The sequence below is a fragment of the Thunnus maccoyii genome, chromosome 9 (genome assembly GCF_910596095.1).
Source record: "Thunnus maccoyii chromosome 9, fThuMac1.1, whole genome shotgun sequence".
NCBI classification, from domain to species: Eukaryota; Metazoa; Chordata; class Actinopteri; order Scombriformes; family Scombridae; genus Thunnus; species Thunnus maccoyii.
This window is the reverse complement of record NC_056541.1, coordinates 535,001-548,112: the sequence shown is the minus strand read 5'-3', so window position 1 is coordinate 548,112 and position 13,112 is coordinate 535,001. Positions and strand designations below refer to the sequence as shown.

The following is a 13,112-nucleotide window of genomic DNA, read 5'->3' as shown; positions in this document are numbered from 1 at the left end:
CTGTTTTAGATAGCAAGCCTTTTTAGAAATATTGTTTTTTAAACATTTTTATTACTGTGTAACTTAGAGGCTTTCCACTGTGACAACAGTAGGAAGCAGCAAGTGCTCTGACCCCTCAGTGACAGTTTGCAGTTTTCAGTATGTGCTCGCCTGAGGCAGGATGTAGGGGCCTCTTTTTGTACCTACAAACATATTATGGTCTGTCACATCTAAAAGCTCACGTGACTTTTGCCCTAACTGCCTCACCACTGTTCCAACTTCTTTTAACCTCTGCTCAAACTGTCTTGTTACCTTATTTGGCCACTAGATTCTGAGCATTGCTGCTTGAATACTGTAATACTCGTGATGATATAACTGTTTTACCAATAAGATGTGTTGTATTAAGATATGATCAAATGTGTACTCTGTTGATAGGATGAGATTAAAGAAGACTTCCCATCATTTAGGAGTATAAAATCTCTTGTAAGGACAGGATTAAGAGAGATTTTGGGGATTTCTCAGATTTTTGAGAATTGTTGTGACTTTGTGTTTTTCATTGTTTCGCTCCTTTTAAGAATATTGTATTTTGCTTGTGTGCTTAAATAAAATTTAAGTAGATCCATTGTATTAGTTGAAAAGGCAAGACTTCTCATCTTTTTAGGACCAATCTTCCTGCTCCTGTCCGAAGGCCCCCTCGACTGAGATATAGTTAAGACCCTTTGTTCTTAACAATTCTCCAAAATGTTAAATTGCTAATTTGTACTCAGTAGAGAGGATGCAACCTGTGAGTGTTTAAGGCAGGAAACAGAGACATGAGCAAGTCTAGTGAGAGATTACAGTCCCTCTGAGCTCTGTGTCTCTGTCAGATACTAATATCTCCTAGGAGGAAGACAGACCTCTAAACATTGATAATAATATTAATTACTGTGGTTTAATATTATTGTTGTGGCCGGTGATTAGAGACACTGGTAATTTGTAGATCTCACTGACAGAGTGTGCTTCCACACAAACACCTGATAACCTACAGAGTCAGCAGGAGGCAGCCGTGGAAGTCCTCGTAACTTGAACCTCTTTGGCCGTACTTCTGAACAGTTAAATGACACCTGAACCAATAGGGGCGATCCGCCTGGGTGTCGTGGTCTAGGCTCCTAAACAGTGCCCAGATTGACACTTGTGTTAGATTTTGGAGTCCATCAGAACCAGTTAACAATAGTCAATTCAGAAACCGACATGTTTTTATGTGTCTCTACTGGATGTGCATGTATAGTTGTAAATAAACATAATGTTTAATCGATTAATCAATTCATGGTTTTGTCTATAAAATGTCAGGAAATTGTGTAAATTGTGTAAAATGCTGGTTTCAATTTCACAGAGTCAAAGGCGACGTCTTTAAATGTCTCATTTTGTCTGAACTAAAGTCCAGAACAGTCAAATATTCTGTTTATTATCATGTAAGACAAAGAAAAGCATTCAATCTTCACACCTGAGAAGCTAAAAGCAGAAAATGTTTGCTTCAAAATGACTCAAATGATGATTAAGTGTTAATTTAGTGTTGATGGATAATCAATGAATGGACTAATTGTTGCAGCTCTGGCTGTATGTGAACAGAATATTAGAGGACAAACAGCTGACAGTTTAGCGCCTTACTAAATATCCACAATAAAAAGCTCATTTACAGGATCATCAATCTGTTTACAATCTGTTTGAAATGTTTCTTATTTCCTGTTTTTGTGTTGTACCAAGTAAAGTTGATCATTTGTATGTTTATGTTACTCAGGCAGAAATAAATGGAACTGCAGTATCACCTGTTATGTCCAATAAAAAAGGATCATAAATAATAATAGAAGCTTTCATTTGATCTTTATTGTCAGATTCAGAAAAATGGCACTCTAATAATAAGCTGAACATTATTGATAGTTATATTGTTTATTCACACACAGTTTAGCGCAGGGTCAGTTTCTCATTTCTACAACCTTCACACAACTCAACTTTGAATGAAAAGTCACATTTTGATATAAATCATCAACATTAATAGTTATATTTGGAAAATGTGCTTTGGACAAAAAGCAAGTGTTTTCTTCTCCAGGAAGAAAACAGTGAAACACGTGTGTCGGTTAACTTTCTGCACACAAAGTGAATACAGACGTCCGTTTGTCTTCTTCTGCTGTGACGATCAGCGGGTCAGAGGTCAGAGGTCAGCTCAGGTATGTGACGAGGAGCTGAGAGAGGAAACCAAGAAGAAAGTCAAAAGCTCACAGCTCAACATCCAAACACAGACTGCACACAGAGCTGCAAGCATGGAGGAGAAACCATCACATCTACAGATCCAGGTACAGTTCTCCACTTTACTTTATCACAGAAAACATCTGGACTCCTGCTGTCAAACTTCATCCAAACTAACAGCTGTTTTCTATTTCCATCATGCTGAACATGCAGGTTTGGAAAAACTACATCTTTCTCCAAATGTCACCAAACAAGACTTTTACAGTCCGTTAAGAAACTCTTATTATCAGAAATAAACGTGTCTGATTTTACAGTCCTGAACATTTTCACATTTTAAAGAAATGAAGTTCTTCAAATAAAACTTTATTTGTGCAGCACTTTCATTGGCAGTTAATCTCAAAGTGCTACATCATTAAAAACGTGTAACATAAATAAAATAAGAGTTCAGATGAAAAAGCCTTCCTGAGTTAAAAATAAATTAAAATATACATATATATTGTCCTTCTTGTTTTTATTTTTACTTCAACATTTGTGTTTTAGTAACTGTTTCCTTTTCCTGTATAAGTCTTCATGATGTTTGCACATTTTCTGGAAAATCATTTGTGAAATGTTTAATGGAGATAAATTAGCAGACAGTCTACAGCTGCAACTAACTTCTAAATTATTTTACTAATCGACTTATCTGTTAATAATTTTCTCCGTTATTCCTTTATTCTGTAAAATATCAGGAAAAAGTGAAAAATGTCGTCACAATTTGCTGAAACTTAAACCAACATATTCAAAAGTCCAAAACCTTCAAAATATTCAGTTTATGTTATTTATGACAAATAAAATCATCAATCACACGTGACAGTGAAAGTTTAGCATTTTGCTGGAAAAATGACTGAAACAATAATAAAATATCAATTAATTTAATTTGTAACACAGTTTTCATTGGCAGACAATCTCAAAGTACCAAAGTGTTAAAAAAACACAACATGAAGAAAATAACAAGAGTTCAGATGAAAAAGCCTTCATGGATAAAAAGAATTAATATAAAAATACTAATTATAACTTCTAAATGATTTTCAGGTGAGGACAGTCATGTTTATCAATCATCATTAATCATTTAACAGCTGATTTTATGATGCAATGAATACAGTTCAGAGGTCAGAAACAGAGAAAGGCCACGCCCACTGGAACACCTGGTTAACCATTTTTAACCATTTCATTCTTGGTTCAGCACGGTAGCATAAGGCTAACACATGTTGTGTCCTGGTTTACTGCAAGTCACTCTTGCTTGTTCCTCATTGGCTGGAAGACGTTTAACTCCAGCTCATCTCTGATTTGCTCGAGGAGCGTTTCTTGGGCGGAGCCTGAGAGAGAGTTCCCATAATGCCTCCTCTGCCAGGTGGTCGCTGAAGTCGTTAAAGAAGGACATGATGTCATCGTTAGGCTGCAGAGGGTAAGAACTGCAAGAAGAAAAAATTCTGTTTTATTATCAATGAACACAAAAACATAAATCTGACTACTAGCAACACTAACTGATACTAATACAGCGGAAACCGCTTAGTGATCACTTCCGTCCAGGTCAATTGATTACTATAAGCGTTGATTATTATATCCAATTGTTTTTGTTTTTCTTAATTTCTCATGCAGATTACCATCTAACTGACATTGGTATATTTACAAATGTTTTGAGAGAAAGTGACAAATACTACTAATACTAGTAATACAAGTAATACTACTATTACTATCAATACTAGTAATACTACTAATACTAGTATTACTAATTGTGACATTAAAGGTAGTACTGCAGGTAACTGACATTTGCTGGTAGCTCCTCATTGTGTCCAGGATGTTAAACTGCTGCCAGCATTTGGAGAAGTTGACCTTTGAACCTTGTGGTGTCTTCAGCATGTCAGGATTCCCCAGGTGGACAAACGTTAAGTCCTGAAGGATCAAACCCCTGAACAGACAGACAGGTTAGTGAGACACAGACAGCTGTAAAGTAGGGTATACAGGGTATTAGCCTACAGGTAGGGTATATATAGTGGAGTATACAGGGTATTAGCCTACAGGTAGGGTATATATAGTGGAGTATACAGGGTATTAGTCTACAGGTAGGGTATATATAGTGGGGTATACAGGGTATTAGTCTACATGTAGGGTATATATAGTGGGGTATACAGGGTATTAGCCTACAGGTAGGGTATATATAGTGGGGTATATAGGGTATTAGTCTACATGTAGGGTATATATAGTGGGGTATACAGGGTATTAGTCTACATGTAGGGTATATATAGTGGGGTATACAGGGTATTAGTCTACAGGTAGGGTATATATAGTGGGGTATACAGGGTATTAGTCTACAGGTAGGGTATATATAGTGGGGTATACAGGGTATTAGTCTACATGTAGGGTATATATAGTGGGGTATACAGGGTATTAGCCTACAGGTAGGGTATATATAGTGGGGTATACAGGGTATTAGTCTACAGGTAGGGTATATATAGTGGGGTATACAGGGTATTAGCCTACAGGTAGGGTATATATAGTGGGGTATACAGGGTATTAGCCTACAGGTAGGGTATATATAGTGGGGTATACAGGGTATTAGCCTACAGGTAGGGTATATATAGTGGGGTATATAGGGTATTAGTCTACAGGTAGGGTATATATAGTGGGGTATATAGGGTATTAGTCTACAGGTAGGGTATATATAGTGGGGTATACAGGGTATTAGCCTACAGGTAGGGTATATATAGTGGGGTATACAGGGTATTAGCCTACAGGTAGGGTATATATAGTGGGGTATATAGGGTATTAGTCTACAGGTAGGGTATATATAGTGGGGTATACAGGGTATTAGCCTACAGGTAGGGTATATATAGTGGGGTATATAGGGTATTAGCCTACAGGTAGGGTATATATAGTGGGGTATACAGGGTATTAGCCTACAGGTAGGGTATATATAGTGGGGTATACAGGGTATTAGTCTACAGGTAGGGTATATATAGTGGGGTATATAGGGTATTAGCCTACAGGTAGGGTATATATAGTGGGGTATATAGGGTATTAGTCTACAGGTAGGGTATATATAGTGGGGTATATAGGGTATTAGTCTACAGGTAGGGTATATATAGTGGGGTATACAGGGTATTAGTCTACAGGTAGGGCATATATAGTGGAGTATACAGGGTATTAGCCTACAGGTAGGGTATATATAGTGGGGTATACAGGGTATTAGCCTACAGGTAGGGTATATATAGTGGGGTATACAGGGTATTAGTCTACAGGTAGGGCATATATAGTGGAGTATACAGGGTATTAGTCTACAGGTAGGGCATATATAGTGGAGTATACAGGGTATTAGCCTACAGGTAGGGTATATATAGTGGGGTATACAGGGTATTAGCCTACAGGTAGGGTATATATAGTGGGGTATATAGGGTATTAGCCTACAGGTAGGGTATATATAGTGGGGTATACAGGGTATTAGCCTACAGGTAGGGTATATATAGTGGGGTATATAGGGTATTAGTCTACAGGTAGGGTATATATAGTGGGGTATACAGGGTATTAGCCTACAGGTAGGGTATATATAGTGGGGTATACAGGGTATTAGTCTACAGGTAGGGCATATATAGTGGAGTATACAGGGTATTAGCCTACAGGTAGGGTATATATAGTGGGGTATACAGGGTATTAGCCTACAGGTAGGGTATATATAGTGGAGTATACAGGGTATTAGTCTACAGGTAGGGTATATATAGTGGGGTATACAGGGTATTAGCCTACAGGTAGGGTATATATAGTGGAGTATACAGGGTATTAGTCTACAGGTAGGGTATATATAGTGGGGTATACAGGGTATTAGCCTACAGGTAGGGTATATATAGTGGGGTATACAGGGTATTAGCCTACAGGTAGGGTATATATAGTGGGGTATACAGGGTATTAGTCTACAGGTAGGGTATATATAGTGGGGTATACAGAGTATTAGCCTACAGGTAGGGTATATATAGTGGGGTATACAGGGTATTAGTCTACAGGTAGGGTATATATAGTGGGGTATACAGGGTATTAGCCTACAGGTAGGGTATATATAGTGGGGTATACAGGGTATTAGTCTACAGGTAGGGCATATATAGTGGAGTATACAGGGTATTAGCCTACAGGTAGGGTATATATAGTGGGGTATACAGGGTATTAGCCTACAGGTAGGGTATATATAGTGAAGTATACAGGGTATTAGTCTACAGGTAGGGTATATATAGTGGGGTATACAGGGTATTAGCCTACAGGTAGGGTATATATAGTGGGGTATACAGGGTATTAGTCTACAGGTAGGGCATATATAGTGGGGTATACAGGGTATTAGCCTACAGGTAGGGTATATATAGTGGGGTATACAGGGTATTAGCCTACAGGTAGGGTATATATAGTGGGGTATACAGGGTATTAGCCTACAGGTAGGGTATATATAGTGGGGTATACAGGGTATTAGTCTACAGGTAGGGTATATATAGTGGGGTATACAGGGTATTAGTCTACAGGTAGGGTATATATAGTGGGGTATACAGGGTATTAGCCTATAGGTAGGGTATATATAGTGGGGTATACAGGGTATTAGTCTACAGGTAGGGTGTATATAGTGGGGTATACAGGGTATTAGTCTACAGGTAGGGTATATATAGTGGGGTATACAGGGTATTAGTCTACAGGTAGGGTATATATAGTGGGGTATACAGGGTATTAGCCTACAGGTAGGGTATATATAGTGGGGTATACAGGGTATTAGCCTACAGGTAGGGTATATATAGTGGGGTATACAGGGTATTAGTCTACAGGTAGGGTATATATAGTGGAGTATACAGGGTATTAGCCTACAGGTAGGGTATATATAGTGGAGTATACAGGGTATTAGCCTACAGGTAGGGTATATATAGTGGGGTATACAGGGTATTAGTCTACAGGTAGGGTATATATAGTGGGGTATACAGGGTATTAGCCTACAGGTAGGGTATATATAGTGGGGTATACAGGGTATTAGCCTATAGGTAGGGTATATATAGTGGGGTATACAGGGTATTAGCCTACAGGTAGGGTACGCAGGGAAGTTCCGCTTCAGCCAGAGCTGCTCTGTAGGCTCTGAAAGATGATGAGCTGTCAATCAAAGAGCTGTACTCCTCCAGTGCCTGAGAACAAAACACACATAAATCATTATAAATACATAATAGATCCTGAAACAGAACTAATTACTGTAATTACTGTGTTAAATGTTGTTAATGTTTCACCTCAGCTGTGTTTTTCTGCCAGTCCAGGCGCCGCAGGGGGGCGGAGTCCAGCGCTGACAGGATGGACAGGTACGAGTTAAAGTTATTCAGCCTCCTCAGGTGCTGCACACACACACACACACACACAAGCACTTCTGTTAATATAACATAAGATTTACTTTATTGTCCCCGTATGGCCGATCCACACAGAAAGTGTTTTTAGAAGCGTTTTTGACATCTGTCATTTGTGTGCGTAATGGTGCAAACACACTGAACGCTGCGGCCGGTGGTGACGTGGTAGGTGATGTACAGTGAGTTGGGCGGTGCTTGGTTTTTTTCTCTGCCGTTTTCAACATGGCGGCTGAAGCTGGCGACTAACTTCCTCATTTTACAGCTAAATAGTTCACTAAAGTATGTTTCTGAAAGCATTTGAGCTGAGAAATAGACGCCACAGTAACAGAATCTTGATCCATATTTGATCAGCGCTGCCTAGTTTGATAGTTTGATCTGAGTTTTGCGAGCTGGCCGTGTTGTGCTGGATGGACCTCATTTGCATAAAGTTGAGGTTGAGGAGTGATTATGCAAGTTCAGATAGGACGGTTGGTCCATCAACTCGCCGCACCATATCCACCATGAACCGCATGGCCGGAATGGGATCCATCAACGGATCCAGTGTGTTTGCACTGTGACGGAGCAGAAATGCTTCCATTTTATTAAATGTATCAGTCCACACTGACTCTCAGAGACCGCCTTGTTTTTTCTGATGGTCTGAGACTATTTCTGGTGTGTTTAGTGAAGCAGAATCTGCACAGACAGCTGTTTAAATCACACAAATATCCCGCTGCATATATGTTCTGAACCTATTAACTATTAGAACATGCAAACATAAACATACCTGTGCTCATGTTCATAACTTACTGTTTTAGCCTGTTGATCACTGTGGCTTGAGTTACATTGTTGTAGGATTCCTCCTTAAGAGCTGTATGGGGAATGTGTTCTCTGGTCATATGGCACCAGTTTCAACAATAATTGCACATTTCTACAACATACATGACCTACAGCAGTTTCAAGAAATCATCACATTCACAGCAGTGAATTTTCCTTTTGATGTTGGGATAAGTGTCCAGGAAATGAATGTAAGTCAATGTAATGTCCTCTGAAGTGATGGAAACAGGACTGTGTGTGTGTGTGTGTGTGTGTGTGTGTGTGTGTGTGTGTGTGTGTGATTTTCATGTTCAGAAAAATTTATGATGAATTTAGCAGTTAAAATTATGTCTCTAGACCCTTCAGAAAGGGTGGATCCCATCAGGCTGCTGCCAGTCATTGGTCCCCGGCATGTGATAAAAACCCGTATGTGTGTGTGTGTGTGTGTGTGTGTGTGTGTGTGTGTGTATACCTTCATAATTTTCAGGAACTTCAGCAGTAGTTTTTCTCTGTCGTGAGGTTTGTCCTGAAGAATGATGACTGAACGCACCCTGAACACACACACACACACACACACACACACACACACACACACACACACACACACACACAAACACACAAACACACACACACAAGCATGTCGTCATTGTTAATTAAAAATTAATCATGTAGGTAATCAAACAGGCCTGTTGCGGATGAAAAATCTTAAAGTACTAAAGTAAAAGTACTAACTTTAATTTTACTTTAGTATTTTAAATAAATTCAGTTGATAATACTTCTATACTTTAACTTGAGTAGGATTTAAAATGCAGGATTTTTACTTGTAATGAAGTATTTTTACATTGTGGTTACTTAAGTAAAGGATCTGAGTGCTTCTTCCACCACTGCAGGTCACAGAATCTGACGGGTCACCAAATACAGCGTAACACCGCAATCAATGGAGGGTTGATATCAGCTGACAGTCGCTCCAGAGGAGGAGACATGTTGTTTTATTCACATGTTGTGTGTTTTTAGCCGGCTTGCTAACATTAAGCCACAGGTACGCCTCCATTCAGGAGTCACCTGATGCTGGTTTACAGCGTTGTCAGATGTACAATAATTTGGTCATTTTGTGACACTTTGTATTAGCACAAATGCAGCTTGTGTCCCGCATCAGTTGCTGCCTTCCAGTACTGTTTTTTTGCATGTATGTTTTTTCCTCCAATATGCCTCCTTTGATAAGATATTTTTGAATTTGTGACTGTGCATCTTCAAAGTGGGACTTTATGGCGCGTCAGTGAACGCAGCACAGGCAGCAGCAGACTGTGTTTTCTGAAATTACACATTTACGGCTATTTGTTCTCTTGGTTATGACTCATGTATGATAATTTTCCTCAGAATATGACAGTTTTATGCTTCTGATACGATGCTTTAACATTTCCCACGTGGGCAACGCTGCTGGTTTAGTTCAGAGTTGGGGGGAGCGTGGAGTCACTGAGGCTACGCTAACGCTCGCTGCCGGATGATAAACTGTTTCCTGTCTGCTGTTAAACCACAAACGTCTCATTTTCTGTTTCATTATGAGTGAAATAGAAAAGTTGCAGCGTGTGGCGGCTGTGGATGAATCAGAGTTTCACTGCTGAGTAATCAGTAAGGTAATTACTTTTACAGTGACTCATGTTTAATCAGTAATTACAATGTTCAAGTAACTTGTCCAACACTGGTATTAAGCTAATCTCTTTAAGCTAACAGCTGTGAACCTCCGTCTGGACCGTCAGTGAAGGCACCATCGCTGCTTTCAGTGTCAGTCGGTAAAAAACACACTTCAGGTTTCTGTGAGTGAAACACAGAAGCTGGTAAAGATGAGAGTTATACATAACTACAGCTCTGTGTGAGTTATTTTTATAAACATGTGTCTTCAGGTTTAAACAGACGTTAAGTTGCAGTTTAAGCTTTTTGTTTCACACAGAAGCAGAAGAGGAGCGGTCGATTCAGCCGGTCGAGTTTTACCAGAAGGAAACGTTGTTGAAGTGTTGAGTGAACGCTGTCAGGTTGGGAATCTTCTCCTCATTCTGCTCTTTAGACCACAGCAACACCTCCGGGAGCTACACAGGAGAGACAGACAGGTGGAGAGACAGACAGGTGAGACAGACAGATGGAGAGACAGACAGGTGGGACAGACAGACAGGTGGAGAGACAGATAGGAGAGACAGACAGGTGGAGAGACAGACAGGTGGAGAGACAGACAGGAGAGACAGACAAGTGGAGAGACAGACAGGTGGGAGACAGACAGGTGGGAGACAGACAGGTGAGACAGACAGATGGATAGACAGACAGGTGGGACAGACAGACAGGTGGAGAGACAGATAGGAGAGACAGACAGATGGAGAGACAGACAGGTGGAGAGACAGACAGGTGGAGAGACAGACAGGAGAGACAGACAGGTGGAGAGACAGACAGGTGGAGAGACAGACAGGAGAGACAGACAAGTGGAGAGACAGACAGGTGGGAGACAGACAGGTGGGAGACAGACAGGTGAGACAGACAGATGGATAGACAGACAGGTGGGACAGACAGACAGGTGGAGAGACAGATAGGAGAGACAGACAGATGGAGAGACAGACAGGTGGAGAGACAGACAGGTGGAGAGACAGACAGGAGAGACAGACAGGTGGGAGACAGACAGGTGAGACAGACAGGTGGAGAGACAGACAGGTGAGACAGACAGGTGAGACAGACAGGTGAGACAGACAGGTGAGACAGACAGGTGGGAGACAGACAGACAGTTTGTACCTCGAGCTTGCGGAACAGTTCAGAGTCCAGCAGAGTCAGCTGTTCAGCTAAATCCTGACTCCGGAAGTCCAGCAGAGTTCCTGGTCTGAAGGGCGAGAAGAGAGACAGCTGACCAATGACAGCTCAGCATGTGGTGCCTTTGTCCAATCAGGTGAAAGAGCTGTCAATCATCTGAAGGTTCAGAGGTCAAAGGTGATTGGTTACCTGGCAGCCACGCCCTTGGCAGCAAGCGGGCGGAGTGACTGTGGAGAGCCAATCAGCTGCCACTTCTGCTCCATCTTGGACAGGATGTTGGAGCGCAGCTGGTGGGCCAGTCTCAGCTCTCCACCAATCAGGAGGCTGAACACCAGTTCCATCAGCAGCAGCAGCAAATCAGATTCCAGCTCTACCACACTGCACGCACACACGCACACGCTTCATGACATGCCTCAGAAACAAAGCCTCTGATTGGTTCAGTTGTGTGTGTGTGCGTGCTCACCTGAGCTTGTCCACCACGCTGACCAGCAGGTGGAAGGTGTTCTTGGCGGCCTTCAGGTGTTCAGGTTCTCCTCCGTCACACAGGTGTCTGTATGTGTGGTCGGTTAAAGAAGTCTGGACTGACTCTTTAAAGCTATAATACGTAACTATTCTGCATTAAAATGTTTTATATTTTGTTGAGTTTTGTACTTAAATTATCTCAAATGTTTCCAACAGTTTTCAAACTCACAGAAATCCATAATTTTAATCAGGTAACGGTCTGTTTCATTTGGTCGCCTGTCAATAGCGTCACACCTCCTCTACCAAAGAGTAAACACACACAAGATAATACGTGTTGTAAAGGCCGTGAGAAACTGTCATATATTGACTTTTATTCAGTTTTAAGCCACATGTTTATGATAAACTTTATAGATCTCGGTTGATTTTAACGACATCTTTAAACCAGATGGATGATTTTAGTCATTCTGGATCTTCAGTTGTTAGAGAAACAAACTGTGACTGCTGAGAGAAACACTGATTATTAACGTGTTTTAATCACTGGGTCTGTTTGTTCTGGAGAGGAGGAGACATCTGCGGATAATTCATCTCCTCGTTAAAAACATCCTGAACAACGAACACTCTGAAGGAATCTTAACCAGGAGAAGCTGGTTGTTTAACTATGAAGACAACAACTCCCATGATCCCACGCTACTTCACATCATACTCTGTGTTTTGTTATTGTTTTGACTGAGAGACCTCTAGAGGCTAAAAATTACATATTGTGCGTTTAACTGTGAGTTTAAGAAGGTTACGTGAACACCTGGACACACTGAAACACATAAAAACATCTGGAACATAAAGCAGCAGATCGTCTGCGTATAAAGACACTTTCTGACCTGTAACTCTCTCTGAGCCTCTTTACTCTGAAATTCATTAAGGCCGTGATCAAACAGAGCGCTTTGTAGCAGCCCGGGCAGCTTTTTGTAATTGTTTCCAGTGAGACTGAAGCTTTTTACTCGCTGCTGTTGAGCTGCTGAGCGTCTCACGTTTTTTGCAGGAGCAACCGGAACGCCTTGAAAAAAACTTCAACTCAGAGCAGAAAAGCGCCCGACATCATTTATGTTTTTTCCCCATTGTCCAATCAGATGAACTGAGAGGCGGGCCTCCTGTGGTGGTGGTGGTGGCTGCTGCTGGATCCCTCTGAGCTGTTACCAGCAGCCTGGACTGAGTCACTTCACAGCAGACTAACGGTCAGGCGAAGGACAGAGTCAGTGCTGCAGCGCGATGCGCCTCGGGTTTTGTTTCTGTCTGATCGAGGTCTTGAACTGATCACCTGTGTCACCTGTCAGGCTCCGCCTCCTCATAGTCCACATTTACTGATGATGTCATCACAGGTCAACAAAGCCTTAGCAGCTTAGATTAGCATGTCTTAGACTCATGTGTCACCTTTTTTCAGTTAATTAGTAGAAATATGATCATTACGTTTTGGTAATTATTAGA

At 41.0% G+C, this 13,112-nt stretch overlaps 1 protein-coding gene across 2 annotated transcripts in view; it reads right to left on the bottom strand.

The window, feature by feature from the left end:
• Window positions 1-1,500: 1,500 nt before the first annotated feature.
• The window catches only part of LOC121904432 (rap guanine nucleotide exchange factor 1-like), a 26,982-nt gene continuing 15,370 nt past the window's right edge, over window positions 1,501-13,112 (bottom strand). The window contains exons 15-23 of one of the 2 annotated variants that reach the window (XM_042422183.1): window positions 11,635-11,727; window positions 11,361-11,549; window positions 11,157-11,241; window positions 10,374-10,468; window positions 8,857-8,935; window positions 7,482-7,583; window positions 7,285-7,382; window positions 4,010-4,150; window positions 1,501-3,653 (exon numbers count right to left, since the gene is read on the bottom strand). In XM_042422183.1, coding sequence (XP_042278117.1) covers window positions 3,518-3,653; window positions 4,010-4,150; window positions 7,285-7,382; window positions 7,482-7,583; window positions 8,857-8,935; window positions 10,374-10,468; window positions 11,157-11,241; window positions 11,361-11,549; window positions 11,635-11,727 — 1,018 coding nt within the window. In that variant the 3' untranslated portion in view covers window positions 1,501-3,517. Of the gene's footprint in view, window positions 3,654-4,009; window positions 4,151-7,284; window positions 7,383-7,481; window positions 7,584-8,378; window positions 8,440-8,856; window positions 8,936-10,373; window positions 10,469-11,156; window positions 11,242-11,360; window positions 11,550-11,634; window positions 11,728-13,112 lie in introns of those variants that run through there. The other variant, XM_042422184.1, reaches the window with a different exon arrangement.